This window comes from Empidonax traillii, unplaced genomic scaffold (assembly GCF_003031625.1).
Source record: "Empidonax traillii isolate 1590-97213 ecotype Southwest subspecies unplaced genomic scaffold, ASM303162v1 scaffold64:size1360303, whole genome shotgun sequence".
In the NCBI taxonomy this organism is placed as follows: Eukaryota; Metazoa; Chordata; class Aves; order Passeriformes; family Tyrannidae; genus Empidonax; species Empidonax traillii.
The window spans coordinates 1,263,787-1,279,842 of record NW_020955257.1 but is presented as its reverse complement, the minus strand read 5'-3'; the positions used below and the strand labels follow the sequence as shown (position 1 = coordinate 1,279,842).

Here is a 16,056-nt window from a genome sequence, read left to right as displayed (position 1 = left end):
TATTTTTTTAATTATTTGAATTATTTGCAGTGTAGTCAAAAATATTTAGAGTGTCTGAGCCACAGGAGGGCAAATGGAGTTCTAACCTCTGGGTTTCCCCATTTTGATCCCCAGTAAGGTCCAGTAAGTAACAGTTGGTTTCATTATTTATTATGCATTATTCATTGTGCCATCTCTTTTTATGACTCTGAAGAGATTTGTATGCTGTCATAGAAGGTAGAGCCCTATTCTCTGTCAATGTACACGTTGCTTGGATCTCATTTGATTTGCAAAAATAATAGAAATTCTGCATCTTAAACTCCTGGTCAGAAAAGTTCCATTATCCTCTTCTGGCACGTGGTCTTATATGAAGAAAGAAACATACCAAGCCCATCTATTCTATTATTATTTAAATTATTCCTCTGTATTATTTGGTTTGAATATTTATTAGTTTTTTGATAACCTCTTAAATTATTCATAAAGAGTAGCCACACACGGTTTGATGAAAAAAAGCACTACAATGAAACCTTATTTTGCTTCGCTGACGTCTTTCATACAAACCATTCTCCGGTGCTGTTTCTTTTTCAGTGAAGGCATGCAGGGTTCTGGGAACGTCTGTTGTGTTTGTTGCAGCATCCCTTCCCTATTGGTTTCAGCGGGATGGGAGGAACATCTCAACACCCTATATGCTCTTGCATGGTTTATGGTTGAAATAATAAATATCATCCAAGAGAGATGGAAATGAAGAGGCAAAGGTCAGGAAAGAAAGATGCCTTTTCACATAAGATATGAAAAACGGATGAAGAATTACTGACAGAGAGAGGAAGAGAATAGAAGGTTGTTTTAGGTGATTTATGGGATTTTCTTTTGAAGCCCACAGGATTCCAATTGCTGAAGTATCTGTGTGTATGTCGAGTGTCTGACAGGAGTCAGCATCAAATACTTCACAGGAAGGCATAAAAGCCTACAATAAGCAGATTGGAAAAGGATTATTTTCATATACTATATCTCATCCTCGTCTCTGATGTGTATAGGTTTCCTTAAGCCCTGAGGTATAAGGTTTAGTGTCTCATCGCTGTAGGTAGGCATTACTCTTGGCTACCAAGTGGTCTTCAGACATAATGGCAGAGACTTGGTCTCATCAGCATTTTGCACCAGTGGTCCATTAATCTGATAATACAGCTTTCTTGTAGGTGGATGCTTCTCCTTATTGCTTTTGAATTTGACGTGTTCTACCTTCACCGACTGTCTTTCTTCTCTTGTTTTGTATTTTGACTCTACTTGGACCACTATGACTACTACTAAAACTTAAAATATCTGTTGACCGACTGCCTTGTTTTTATTAAATTCTTCATTTCATCTCTGCCGGACTATGCAGTGAATTTGGCATTTTAATGTATCTATTTAATTGCACCAGCCTCTTGTGTAATACAAGTCCTTCGCCAAGACAGCCTGCCTAAAATCTGAAGTACAATAATGGGAGTCAGGAAAGGCTGCTTTTGGTGTTAATATTGTAGATCAGTGTGAAGCTTGCTTGACTCTGAAGAGCCTGGATTTTAAAATACATGATAGTCCAGCGTAGGATTATTGACCAATTTCTTTTTGTTTCCAGCTGAGCTGCCAGGATCATCTGCAATCAAGCTCTCCTCCTTGTGTGATCTTCCAGCTCAGCTGCAAGAATTGTACCAGCAGGGCTTTGTCTTGGCTGCTGTCCACCCTTTTGTGCAACCAACTGATGAAAAAGAGAAAACTCCCCAGGAACAAATCTTCAGGGCTGTGCTTATCAAGAAAACAGAAAGGTAAAGCAGTTCCAGTGAACTGGGATAAAAATAGACAATGCGATTTCCCGCTGAGTTTTGACCTACATTGGGAAATTATAGCAGAGTTTACTGTGCAAGACATGATTATTTTTTTTTCCTTTTCCTTTTTTTTTTTTGGTGGGCTTGAATAGGCTTAACATGTTCTCCATGTTTACAATTCGTCTGCAGTTTGGCAGACAACTCAGAGAATAACAAGTTGAAATATGCTCTGTATTTTGGGATGTGTTGTCATGAGAGGCAAACAAACAAGCCCTATGCCTGACAATTTGTGAGGATGGTCTTGTTGGTACCCTTTAAGAATTTATTAGATTAAGACAGAAGAAATGTTTGCTTAACAAAGGCATATTTTGTGTTTGACCAGTTACAGTTAATGCAATTAATTTGAGAACTATAGTACTAATGCATACTTCTTAAATTTATGTGTAGACTTTAGGCTTTTCTTTCCTCTAAGCAATTTCTTTTACATTTCTTTTACACCTTCTTTTACATTTTCAGTCAGTGTGAACTCATCAAACAAAAAGATTGCTCTCCTGCTTTGTTCAGTGTCTTAAAATGTATTAAGAATATTTTACACAATCAAAGTCTGAAGATGAATAAAGAAGCCGGAATTCTGTTCTTTTATGATGTGCTGCTAAAAGCCCCAGAAGAAAATGAAAACATGAATATTTGTAAACATAGAATTTTTTCTTAGTTATTTAAAATCTAATTTAAGGTTATCTGACCACCCACAACTCTGCAGCTACCTGTGTTGATGCAGCCATTCTCCGTAGTTTCCCTACATTAGTTGCGTTCCCCAGTCCACCCCTTCTTACAATGGCAAATACTGAAGGCTTGGGGATAATTAAACCTCCCTTTGCCCATCGTAGTCCCGCTCTTTGTCCTGATGTTTTAAGGAAAAGATGTAGCTGTTTTAGAAATCTCTTTTAAAAATAAACCATTCACCATTCAATTTGCTACAGCCTGGTAGCCAGTTGGTAGCAGACAGGGTTAAACTTCTGTCTCAGACCCAAGGAAAAAGTTTTTCGTTTCATTAACAAATATACGTAGGCATTAGGTGTCACAGGCAATCTGAGCTTCTAAAATAATTCTCAATTTACCTTGACTTGATTTTGATTTTATTAATACAGAACTCCATACTGGCTTGCCTGATATTATTGTTTCAGGGGTTTTCAGTTTTATGGTGATAACGTAGAATGTTTGGCTGAACAGTGGACTTGTTTAGTAATACTGGGCTGAGCTTGCCTGGGGTTGGGGCCTTGCTTTCTCTGCCTACAAAATACCTTGCTGCCAGTAATGAAACTATTTACATGCATGAGTTTTCAGTGTTAAGTAAGCACTTAAGGACTTCTGTTGGGTTGGGGTCCAAGGGTTCAGCATCTTCCAGGGCTGAGCTCTGAAGAGATACCAGAGAAGAGCAGCCTCTTTCCCAATGGAGCAGTGTGGTCTTCAAGCCAGAGCGCTCAGTGTGTCGCTGCTGTCTCATGCTGTATCCAGTAGTTTGCATCTGTGCAGAGTGACTGTGAAAGAGTACAAAATCTTAATTGCCTCCTCACTCACTTGGGTGCCAGTGGTTCGTACACTTTAGACAGCTGTAAATGACTGTACAAAATTGAAGCCAGTAGAGAGTCTTGAACCAATTATATTTCCTTTTGCATTCGCACTCTGTTTCTTTGCATTGTCTTATCTGTCACTTCTGACTGCCTAGGGAAGTGGAAGAGACTTGACGAAGCAGGAAAAAACAGACAAGTACCAGAAAGGGAAGTGACATCAGTTTGGTGTTCTATGTAGCTTAAACATTCTTGACTTTGGCTAAGAGTATGGGAGAAGCTGCTTCCTTAGTGTAATGAATATGCAATGAATGTTTGCATTGCCAGGTGCAATGAAGAGAGATGGGTGTTGCATAGATTTCAGGTCTGGTCTCTATGTGGCCTGCACAGAGACCAGCTGTATTTGAACCATGAGTTCATGTCAGTCCACATGCAGCTGGGGAGAAAAAAATGTGACAATACGAAACAAAAAGATATACTGTAATTTTTTTAATTAACCTTTCTCATCACACTGCTGATAATGATTAAATTACATTTTTTTCCATTGGGGACTATCAGGTGTCTTGTCATCTCTAGGCTGTCTCTGTATAGGACAATTGAGCTCTTGGGTAGAAGTTAGGTCTGCTTAAGATAGTTGTTGATCACATGAATGTTTATTTCTGTCACAGGATTTTAGGAGTACAAGTAGTTCAACCACAGCTATAGAATCACTGGTAACATCATTTATGCTGTGAGGTACAAAGTGGTCCCCCTGGGTGGTATGGTGTTTTTGGGGAGTGAGTCAAGGTCTCATAAAAAACTCTTCACATTGGTGTGAGGCCCAACTTCAGGCTTCCTGGGCACTTTCTGCAAAAAACCTGACACTGTAGCTCCTTCCTTACAGCAGGTATTTCAACACAGATGGCTCCAGCACTGGACACTTCATCTGTCTGTCGTCTGGCAGATACCAGGTGTGGTTTTCCACCTTCCTTTTTTTGTTTTCTGAATGAAACAGAAATGAAATTGTTGTCTGAGTGCCTTTTTGATACAGTAATATAAATTCTATGTATACAGAGACAGAACTGAACACTTGAATTATTCTTCAGTCAGTGTTGCACCTTTCTATGTCAGTTTTATGTTTTAAAATTCATACTGTTGACTTACACTTTGAGGACTTAATTTTAAAGCTCTGCCTCTCCAAAGGTAGGAAGAGCCTATACTAGCTGCAGCAGATGATGTGCATCAGGAACTCCATGCTGCCGCAGCCACTGAGATGTGCAGTGCCTGAATTTGTTCAAGAATAAAATGCAAAAGGCATGTTGAACATTAGAACTCACGGAAAAAAAACCTATTAGTGTTATTTATCCTATTTTGCCACTGTCCTATTGTCACCTAGTTTCAAAATAGTGTGAATTTGCAATGTCATTGTATGTTAAGGTGACTTTTAAGTCACTTTGGGAGTTTTCTGTTTGATCTGTACTGGTACCTCTGTGGCTGTGTTATCTTGGCCATGTAATCATTTTTGGTAAATAAGTAAGTAGGAGTCGTTCCTGCTGTAGAACATTTGTGGAAACACATTCCTAACATATATGGAAGCCATACCTGTTGAAAACCAAGGATTGTCCCTTGGAAACGTTAGGGAAAATGTGACAGTAAAGGACAGATCTTTAAAGAGTGGTTGTCTGTTTTACTGTCTCTGCTGAGTTCTGAGATACTTGGGTTTCTTGGAGAAAACATTTCGTATAAATTATGCAAAGAAAAATCTTCAAGCCCAGGTTTATACAAGGCTTTTTCTGCGGATTTTAGGGAAGGCTCCAGGTATGAAGTATAGGCCATGCCCTGCTGGTTCACATTGATTTCATTTGAGAAAAAGTAGATTCACTTTGATATTTACACTTGAAGACAAGAATCTCAGGAAAAGCAATATAAGGTGGTATGCTGAAGAGTGTGAATGTCTGACAGCATATCCCTGCTGGTGGAAGGGTCAGGGGACGGTCTGTGTATTTGGGAGGTTCTGGCTAACCAAGATAAGGACAGTAAACATACATTTTGCTTATGTCCCCCCAAGGAACAGAGATCGTTAGTTCTTTGTGTGTGTAGTAACCTTTTTCTCCTTGCCCTTTTATTTCCATGCTCACTGGTTTTTGACACAACAAACGCTGTGTAGGTGTCTTGTGCGTGGTACTGTTTTGGACAGCTTGTAGCTGTGGCAGGTAACCTGTTCCCTACAGAGAAATTGCCAAGTCAGTCCCTAAACAAAACTATAACAAAACCACTGCACAAAGCTGCTGTGATTTGTTCCCAGCTTACTGTAGTGTGATACCCCTACCTGGTATCTTTAAGTTTCAAAATTCAATGTCAGTTAAAATGTTTTAGTGCCCCTTTCTAAATACTGTGCACTTGAAAATAACCTCCGTTCTCTTTCACGAGGAAAGATACATGGTCTGGGCTTGTAAACTGTCTGTTTACAATAGTTTTGACGTGTTTGCAGATGCTCCTCCTCACCTCAGTAGAGAAGCAATGGATATAAATTGAATTCCAAAGAATTTATCTCCATTGTTCAACCTGTGTCTTAGGACAAACCATCTACAGCTTTTGCCTCCCGTCAGGAAAGCAATCAGCAGGGAAAAAATTCTGTGCAGAAGTAGATTAAGTAGTTTGATTTAAGAATAGTTGGTTTAGAGTTTCTAAATGTTCTAAATGTTTTAAATTTGTATGTTTACCTCAAACAGCTTTGCAGCTGTTTTCCCTTTCTGTAAAATAATGAGGTGTCAGGTGTTGCAGAGGTTGACTTGATGAGATGATTCTGATTCTATTTCTGTAATTTCCCTATATCCATTAATCCTGTAATGCAAACTTTCATCACTTGGCTAACAAGAATTCTGTTTATCTGCAAAGGAATTTCACAGACTGAGTTCAAAAGTTTAATAGTAAACCAAGATTTTTACAGTTTCTTGTTTTTGCTGGTGTTTTGTTTGGGTGAATGTAGGTACTTTGCATTGGCACAATATATTTTTAATTCAAATGTAAATGCATGTGTTTATCTGTTTGGTTTTCATGTAGGATTTAAGCCTGAAGATGAGAAATGTCTGAATTTGTGAGCACTAGGATCAAACATGTTTGTGTGCAAATATAGTGTGTGTTGTTGCTCTCAGCAGGCTGATTTCAGCTTACCGAAAAGATAATATTTATTCCATACCCAAGAGTCAACAGATACCTTTCTTTAGCTCCAAGGACAATGGCTTGAGTTTTGAAAGCTTGCTATTTGTTACAAGTTCAAAGAAATACATATTTCCTCACAATAACTTCTAACATTGACCCAAAATAAATGTTCTTTCATCTGCATTCTCAAATTTATAAACACTGCACAGTAAAGATGTCCATGCATCCATATGAGCCCAAACTTTTCTCAAGAACCTCTATATGCTGTCATTAAAAAAGAGTTTATAAATTTTACTAGCTATTAATACATATTCCAGTGATAAGGTTTCCTATATAAGAAAATTTCTAGTAAAGAAAATGTTTAGATAATAAAGTTAAAACACTGTCACATTAGTTAGTGTTAGAGGGTTAGAGTTGAGGCTGTTGTTTTACAATATACCTGCCTTATTTTTATAAAAACAAAGTTTTAAAATTTTTTTTGTTTGTTTTTGTGTTGTGTGTTTGTTGTGTGGGCACCATAAAACCTATGGATTTTTAGTTGCTGCTTTCTTGGTTTTCAGATATTCTAGCTTTCCTAGATGCTTAACCTGAAATCATACGGACACCAGCTGCTCACGCTAATCACTTTGCTGTGGTTTTATTTTTTTTGTAATGTAGATCAGTTTGTTATGAATGTACAGTTACATTTTTGAACTGTAGAGCTCTTCCTGTGTAGTGGAAAGTCTCAAAACTGCACTTACATTCCCAGCATCATCTTAATCAAATAGTTGTTTTACAGTGTCTGTGCAGTTTACAAGTGTGTTTCAGCTTGCCAAATTCATGGGCATGGGGAACTTCAGGAAGATTAGGACCAAATGTTGGCTTCCTCAGTTCCTTCTTGCGTCTGAAAAGGATTGGAAATCCAGTTTGTAACAGAGACTGAGTTGTCAGCTTTAATAGTTACTGTGTAAGTTACTGGTACTCCACAGCTGGTTATGGTTTATCTACCATGAAATGGTGCTTAACAACAAACAGCTGTGCAGGAAATGACAGCCTACTGAAACAACCATCATAAAATATTTTTGGCCCGAGAACTTCCAATTATAAGGGAAAATCTTATTTATTCTATGTATTTTCTTCTTTTTTAGTGGCACTAGAGGTGCTATTTAGGATTTAAGGATGACACTGCCTGTAAGCCTGTGGTCCTCAGCTGTTTGGTAACGTTTGAGGGTACCCTCTACCCTGACCCTGCCAGGCCTGCAAATGTTGTCCCTCTGCTCAGCATCAGGTGGACTGAAATTTCCTCTCAGTGCTTTCCCATCCCTTGCTGATGAGTGTCCATAGTGGTCACTGAATGACAGTGTCACTGGTCACTACAGTGACAGAAAAATCCTTCTTCAGGAAAATCAGTAAAGGTAAACAAACAATGAGGTGTATAACAAAGGAAGAAAAACAAATGAAAGCTCAGGGTGTACAAGTTGTAATGAAATTTTCTGTAAATCTCCGTGGCTAACCAGTGGTTATCCTCTCTGGGGGCAGTGGTCAGGAGGCTGCCCTTCCTCACTGCAGGGCAAATGCTGGCATTGTTCACACTGTCCCTTCTGTTCCCTTTCAGGGATCACAAAATGTGTGGTAGGGAGTACAGGGCATTGTAGTGAGTCAGGATGTACCAGCTTCTCCAGTCATCCTGGCTTCCAAGAAGAACACAGCCATGAGTGTTTCCAAGATGTGCTTCTTTCAGGGCTGGGCCATTTTCAATTAGCACAGCGATTTTTTTTTTTTTTAATTGGAGAAATAAAAGGAATAAAAAACCCTGAATGTTTGCAGAAAATGAAAGGAGGAAGGTTCAATCTTCTAACTTAGGAGGAGGAAAAGAAAAGGAAGAAATTGCTGACTCTGCATATAGAAGAAAAGGAAGATCTTTCTTGTTGGAGCTTACACATTTTTTTGACTAAACTGATTTCAGCATTTCTCTTTCTCTTTTGCTTTCTGTTGAGAAATATTTTATTATAGGAAAGTGGAAATCAACTTTAAACCAGTACTTTAATTTTAAAATATTTTGTACATTGGACTCCCAGTAACATCATGTGCTGTAAAACTGGTAAGAGACTCCAGAATATGGATTATTGGGTTCTGAAATGATTGACATCAATTCTTCTTCTTCAAAACAGAGCAGAGGAATGCAAATGCACAGAACTGTGCTCTTTGGACTTTTTCCATGTCTTCTGGGATCTTGATAGATGGGCATATTTTGGGGATCCTAATTCATAATCTCTAAGGAAAGTGATCCTAAAAGTAGTCCCAGTAAGTTAATAACCCCCAAACTATATTAATTTCTGTTCAGTATAGAATTTATCTGTACCTGTATTTAGCCAGTTCCTTATGGCTATACTATTAATATTCAAAGAGTTTAATGTGAGACTTTTATGATCTCTATGAAATACTTCATCATATGTGTATGAAATGCATCATTTATTGCATAGAGACTGGAAATAATTTCTTACCCACCTAGATATGCCAGATAATTCTTTCTGTGGTCTGTGACATCCACAGATATTTATTATTTTCGCATGAAAAGCTATGTTTGTTTTTGACAGAATAACAGGCTCTTAAAGTTTTCCTAAAAAGGTAAAAACTACCAGTATAGACAAAGACGTGCTTTTAACATATATGGACTTAATTTACTTGAAAGCATGGAAAAGTACTTCTTGGTAACATAGAGTACTTCTGTTGGAAGATTTTAACTTAGGATTTTACAGCCTTTAGTAGAATCTGTTAAGTGTGTTTTGTAAAATAATGTTCTTAACAAAGTGTAATGGTATTTGATACAGTTTCTTTATGAGCCCTAGTGCAGAGGTAGCCCTCAGAGTCCTAGAGGAGGAATTCACTGTCTCCTATTCACTTAAATATTTCCAAGCAGCAAGTGTATTTTAAAGTAAGGGCTTCTTAAAGAAGGTAAATTAAACAGGACATTTTAAGCAGTTTTAGTAAGAACTATATTTTTATGGCTATAATCTATATCTCAGATATCTCTTACTCCTTTCAAAGAGGTTAGAGGCAGGTCCTCCAAAAACTTCACACAGTCAGAGCCCAGGGAGCTGTTAAGGAGAGGAGAAGAATCCTTACACCTGTATATAAACCTCACCAATACAGGTTGAAACGAATTGATTTTTATAGGAAACCAATGGGTTTAAAATGAAAATACAATCTTTCTAATTCTTTCAGAGTAATTAAAATAGTAAGTTTTTGTGTGTGTTACAGCAAGTATTTACAGCAGTGCTTGGAGCCCCCGGTGGTGTAGAGGAAAACACACTGCACTGTCACTGCAGAGACCCGGGTTCGATTCCCGGTCGGGGCCCCCCTCCCCGGGCAGATGGAGCTCGTTAGCCTGTAAAGGCAATCCATCTACGTCCTGAGGACCTTGCTGCCACCGTCCAAGCGTGCTTGGCCCCGGCAGATGAACCTCAGGATTAAAGGGTGGGCTCAGTTCCGCACACACTGTGTCTCACCTAAAAAATCCAATGCGCAGGCTGGAAGGTGGAAAGACCTTCCCCGGTTCTTCGTTCGCGAAGAGACTGGCCACCACCACCACAGCAGTGCTAGAGTTGATCACTCCATAAGGAATAGACTTTGTCAAAAGAGTGGGCACAGAAATAGCATGGTGCATACTTAATTTTTTGGGACTGAATACCTTAAGTCTGAATTTGAGAAATAGTATTTCAAAGTCTCTGGTAGGGGAGTGTGGCTTCCTCAGCCAGGCTGAAGGGGAGCTATGATAAGTACAGTGGGTTATCCCAGCGAGGGAAGTAGTGATGTTTGTTGCTCTCATTTGTAGAGTTTTGCAGTTGACCCCTCAAAAAAGGATTGATTCTCGTAGAAAGGGTTTGGTTCCTTGCTGCCTATTCCTGGTAATCCACTTCTGGTTTGTAATGATACAACAGCTGAAGCACTGGAGAGTTGTGTTTGCTCCATGTGATGTTGTGTGGACTTCACATTGCAATATCGAGTGGCAGTTCTGATGGTTTATTGATTGCTTGGGCATTAGAGAGCCCTAGTTCGTATTATTTCTATCTGGAATGTGGCTAGATAACATCAGGGCTACAATTCCCGTTGGTCATATTCAGATTTTTTTTTTTTTTAAATATGTAGGTATAGTAGTAAGTACTCTAGCAAGGAGACTTTCTAAAGTTTATTTTTATGTTCTTGAATTAACTGAATTCATCTGTGGGGTAAAATCTGCACAATGGTTGTCTGCAGTACACATGTTGTTCCTCACAAAACAATTTGTTTTTATTTTTTTGACAAAGTTGTTCTCACTACATAAGTTAATTCACGTGTGCCTGTTACAGAGGAGTAGGGGTGGAATACATCTAGTCTCCCAGTAATGACTTCTTTAAATCCTGTGTTTGGATGATGTTTGGAGAGTTTTGTAACCACAGGTTAAAATTAAAACCTAGAAAAGAGGGGGAAAACCAATGGGAAAAGGACTTCAGTGTAACCAAACAATGCACAGTCAGGTACTACCTGTCCCACACGTAACTGAGGTGAGAGAAATGAAGTGAGAGCGTAGCCTGTGTGAAAGGGGGAGAATCAAATACAAAATACAATGCCATGTGATACTTCAGAAAATGTCTGCAATATTGCCTAGGAAACACACTGCCAGTTTGCAGTCAGCAGCCCACACATCTCATGGCTCCCGGGAGCTGTAAGCATCTCGGGAAAGCCCCTGGGACCATCTGTAGCTGAAGCGCATTTTACATGTCGTGCAGTCTCAGTCCCTGGAACAGGGCTTTTGCACAGGGATGCTTTAGCAAGCGTGGTGAGTCTGCAAAGCCCTTGTTTTGTTGTTTTGTTGCTTCCTCAACATTCTCAGTTCAAACTTCTGTATCTTTCTTCCTGTCTTGTAGGTACCCTGTGCATCAGAAAACTGCTGGTCAGGATTAGTTCTTTACTTCAGACTACCTGTTTTGATTCTCCGTATGGGGTGTTAGATAACTACTTTGCTACTATTCCCAAGAATTACAGGCTAGCCTTTGTTTTTGTGCATTCTTCCATATGCTCTCCTAAAGAATTGGGGAAACATATAATTCCTTAGACATCCTTTATTGATCAGGTGATCAATGAGAGGTCATAGGAGGCAAAAGCTGCACTCAGTAGCACTGCTTTGCATTCCATGCCTGCAGACTTTCTCAAGAGCATTCAGTATCACTCCCAAACTTTCCCTTGGCATGTTTTGACTGATACCATGTCTCCACAGTGCTGCTTTGTTCAGCAATGTATATGGCAAATGCCATACGCTTTGAATTATTTTAGGAGTTAGTGTCTTCTGAAAGAGGAGGGATTTCCAACACCGCTTTAAATTTGTCAACAACAAAGCGTAAGGGAAGACTGAAGGATAAGCAAATTTGATTAGCACTGATTTTTAAATGTTGACTTGGAATGCTGCTAGACAAGAGAAGGGATTTCTTTTAATTGCTGTCTGTGAAACACATCTTACATCAGGCTGCCCTTTCGCGGCCCAAAGCATCTGTCGGCCTTGCATTGGAACCTTCTTTCTGTGTATTCTGAGTTTTATCACCTGTGCATCTCCTCGATGTTCACCTGCAGTCACTGGTGTGATTTCTTCCCCTACCGAGCAGATGAGACACCTGTAGCTGCCACTTGTCAGAACTATATTGAACTCTGTGGGCTGAATGTATTGGAACCAAAGTTTTGTCTGAAGGTTATGTTTCCAGGAGAAATGTTTATAAATGGGATATCTGAGTATCCAGTCTTAACAAAGGAAAGTGATTCTTTTTTTCTGTCTGCCTCTTTAGGTCTCCAAAAGGTGACATCAGTAGTGAAGGATATGTCTTGGAGGTAGAATGCTGCTCCTCTTTCAACCACCTTTCAGAGAAAAAGGAGATACCTGATTTTATTAAAAAAGTAAGTAAAAAAAGAAAGGAGGGGCAAGCCCCAAAACACAGTATGCTTTTATTTGCACTATAATGACTGTTTCTAGTCCTGTCAGTTTGACAGTAGGGATATGTATACACTTTATCCATCTGAAGCACTGCACTAGAATTTGGTGTTTTATAATTTTAAATATCTGAAGGGCAGTTTTAGTTATTGAGAGATATAAGTTTGATCATGTTATTATGAGAAAATTATTTGTAGTGTCACAGGAGAGTGGCCTATCTATCATATATCGATCATATCAACTAAGTTACCAGTGTGGAAGATGGTCCTATAATGTGCAACGTTTTATGTTGAAACAATATATATCTTTTCCATTTTAGTGTCAAAATAGCCTGTTGGATAGTACTTTGCATAAAAGGCCCATTACCTCCCAGAAACCCCCAGATTATTTAAGTTTTGGTCTAGTATCACATGATGAGCAGTTAGAGATGGTACTGGTAACCTAAATCCTTTTGTCATCCAGAATAGTGTTGCTTTCAATTAGTTATTATATATACTGGTGAATTTGAAGAGAACACTGCAATTCTTTATTTGTTGCCTCCTTTTTAAAATTATTTTTGACACTATAATATTCTGCCAGATTGGAAATTAGCAGGTTGTGTCCATTTTAGTGAAGACAGATTCACTGTGCACGTTTCAAGTTTGGCAGCATCTGCTGTGTCCTGTTGCACTTTATATAAACTAGCATTGAGAACTATATTTACTTAGCCTTGGGGTGTAAGAATAGTGAGCAGGCATACTCCCCTAATTTTGGTTCATCTTGCAGTGATAATAGTTAGGAGAATTTTGTAGAACAAATTTCAGCACAGGCTGTATGATTTTTTGGGGACTCAGCTTGACAGACTGCACTCATTCAATCTTTCCTTTTTACTATGAAGTGTAAAAACTAGATTAAAAATAATGCAGCTGTAACTATCTGTTCATCGTTGTCAAACTTAAGATATATAGATTTTGATATCAGAACAAACTGAAGTTTCCTGAACACTTACTAACGTTCAAAAGTTTGAGTCGGAATTTTGCTTCAGGTTTAATTGCATTACTGCACCACAATTCTGAAGTTACCTTGGATTATTTCAGTATATTTACACCTAGGCAAAACTAGTGTAGTTATTGTATATCAGTTTCAACATGTTTGATTTTGTTCCCCAGTTCTTTGAGTCGGAGTAGAGAAATATAGGTGTAACCGTCACAACTGGTAGCAAAATTGTGCATCACTGCAACAGAAAATTCCTTTGCATTTGTAACTTCAGAAAGAGTATGGCTAACATGAAAACAAAATGACAATCCAGGAGTCGTCTTATTTCCATAAATATCCAGTTCTGAGGCTCTTTAGAGTGCTTTTCTAGACGTGGAAATGTTTCTGTTGTAGAAGCCATTTGATTATGGGGTTATGAAGATGCCTTTTTGAAACATAATAATTTAAATTTTAATAGCTAGAATGTATATTTACTGTTTCTCTGTAGGCTGAGTATGTCGCTCATCTTCAGATGTTATTTGATGTAGTGAAATTTGAAGTTCTTTGAAGCTGTTGCTGTCAAGTGTGTGCTGTGTCACTGTCTGTATCTGATTAAACAAACTGTGAAAGCCTCAACGCTTTTATGTAAATCAAACTCAGGAAACAGGACTTGTTTGGGAGTAGGAATTAATTGTCCTATTAACTAATTTGTCTGAGCAACAAAAATGTCCATTGCTTTTAAGGGCATATAAACAAGTTGTTTACAAACAAAATAAATGAAAAATAAAGAATCTTTTTCAAAGAAAGCAGTAACAAAAAGCTGTTAGAGAGGGCAGTTGTTTGTTTTCAGGAGAGCCCTATAATTCTTCTCAAACTGTGGAATACAATTGAAGTTAATAGAATATTTTAATTAAATAGGCAAATCCTTGATCACAGAGCTTTTCTTAATAGAGGCTTCTATCACAGGTTTACCATCTTACTGCGTTGCAAATTACTGTATTAAAAAAAAAAACAAAAAACCAAAAAGAAATAGATTACCCATATTTTAAAAACAAAATGAGAAGTCAAAATTTTCTCTATGAGCATATTGAAAAAAATTCCTATACCCTGAGAAAATTAATTTTATTAATTTTATTATGCACTGCTGAGCAAGTATTGTTTACCTGGAGTTTGAACAAGGATGCAATTTTAATAACTTTTCTTAATTGACTTTTTGTTGCATTGAAAATTCATGTTGAATATTAACTGCTTCCTTCTGCAGATACAAAACACTTTTGTAATGGCATAAAATGTAGGTATTATATGCTTTTTTTTTTTTTCTATAACTCCATATAAATGTATAATTTGGTAGAAACAAGGAGGTTATTTCACCTGGAGAGTGTTTTTTGCTGTCTGAAACGAAGTGCCTCAGTACAACGTTGACTACAAGACAGTTAAGAAATGCCAAAGAAGATTCTCTGGTCAAACTTGTGTTCTGTTGTTGAGATCCTTCTGCACTGCTGGTCTCTGTCCCAATTCTCCACTCTCCTTGCTGCTTTTGAAACCACCACTGTGGTTTCTGGCTATGGCAAGACTGGGGACATGATGTTGCATAACATACACTTCTCCTGTACCTTAGAATTGTGTTGGCATCACCACGCTCTGTGTGTTCTTTGATATCCACGTGGATCTGTGCAGCTTAGCGTGCCCTAAAGAGCTCAAACAGTCCCAATGCTGTCTTTGATACATAATTTGTGGGCAATGAAAGATGTAACTGTTATGTATAGACTGTATTGCTGAATTGATATTAGCACTCCTGTGCTAACTCTTGTTTAGCTCTCAGGCAAAAGAGAGATTAAAGATTTGCTCATGTGTTTTTTAATGAGCAAAGCTAACTTCTGAAATTCTGATCACTCTGGCTCAGATCATTCTGAAGTAGTTGAAAGTCAGAGATGTTACTTCTAAGATACCATATTTTGTAATACTTTGACTTGTATCTCATGTCAAATAGGGTAGCCTTTAATTACTTCCTTAGTTGTTTTTATTTCTGTGTATCCTGTTACATTTTTTTCATCTGAGAGCGTTCTTCTGAATCTATGGAGAAAAGTAAGGGTAGCAGAAGCTAGGCTGACATCACAAGGAAAGGGTTATTTTAAATACACAATGATATATTAATGCCAGATATGTTTCTCATTACCTTTGTTTTCTGTTCTAATCCAAGTTATATGCTCTAGAAGAACTGTAACAGGCAGAAGGTTTTACTGCTTTACTCACATCTTTGTGGTGTAGGTGAAAGGGAATGGAGGATTGTTTCTGTACCATGTCTCCTCAGTTTTGACTTTTTAAAATTTAGGAAGTACGTCTCTGGATCCTTGATTGCCTGCTTATTAATGAGAGGGAATTCATTTATGGTAACTTTTTTTCGTTGTGATGCCATTACAGAGTTCATGTTTCTTGTCTCTGTGGGCTCATTATCCTTCTCTGGGGAAGTACGATAAGCACAGAAAAGCATGGTTTAAAAATGCTTCAGCTTAACTGAAATCCAAATGCAGGCATCTTCCTTTTGTGTTTTTGGCTAGACAAGGACCTCTCCCCACTGGTCTGTCCCTACTTGACTCAGAACTGGGTTTGATTTTGCCCAACAAACCTGAGGCAGTACAGATCAGTAACTGGGTTTACATTTTCAGAAGTGGATTTG

The 16,056-nt window shown here is 38.2% G+C and overlaps 1 protein-coding gene across 3 annotated transcripts in view; it reads left to right on the top strand.

The window, feature by feature from the left end:
- Positions 1–16,056, top strand: part of RFTN1 (raftlin, lipid raft linker 1) — a 98,269-nt gene that overhangs the window by 39,710 nt on the left and 42,503 nt on the right. For all 3 annotated transcript variants that reach the window (XM_027880044.1, XM_027880042.1, XM_027880043.1), the window contains exons 3-4: positions 1,592–1,778; positions 12,283–12,391. In XM_027880044.1, the coding sequence (XP_027735845.1) occupies positions 1,592–1,778; positions 12,283–12,391 (296 nt within the window). The remainder of the gene's footprint in view (positions 1–1,591; positions 1,779–12,282; positions 12,392–16,056) is intronic.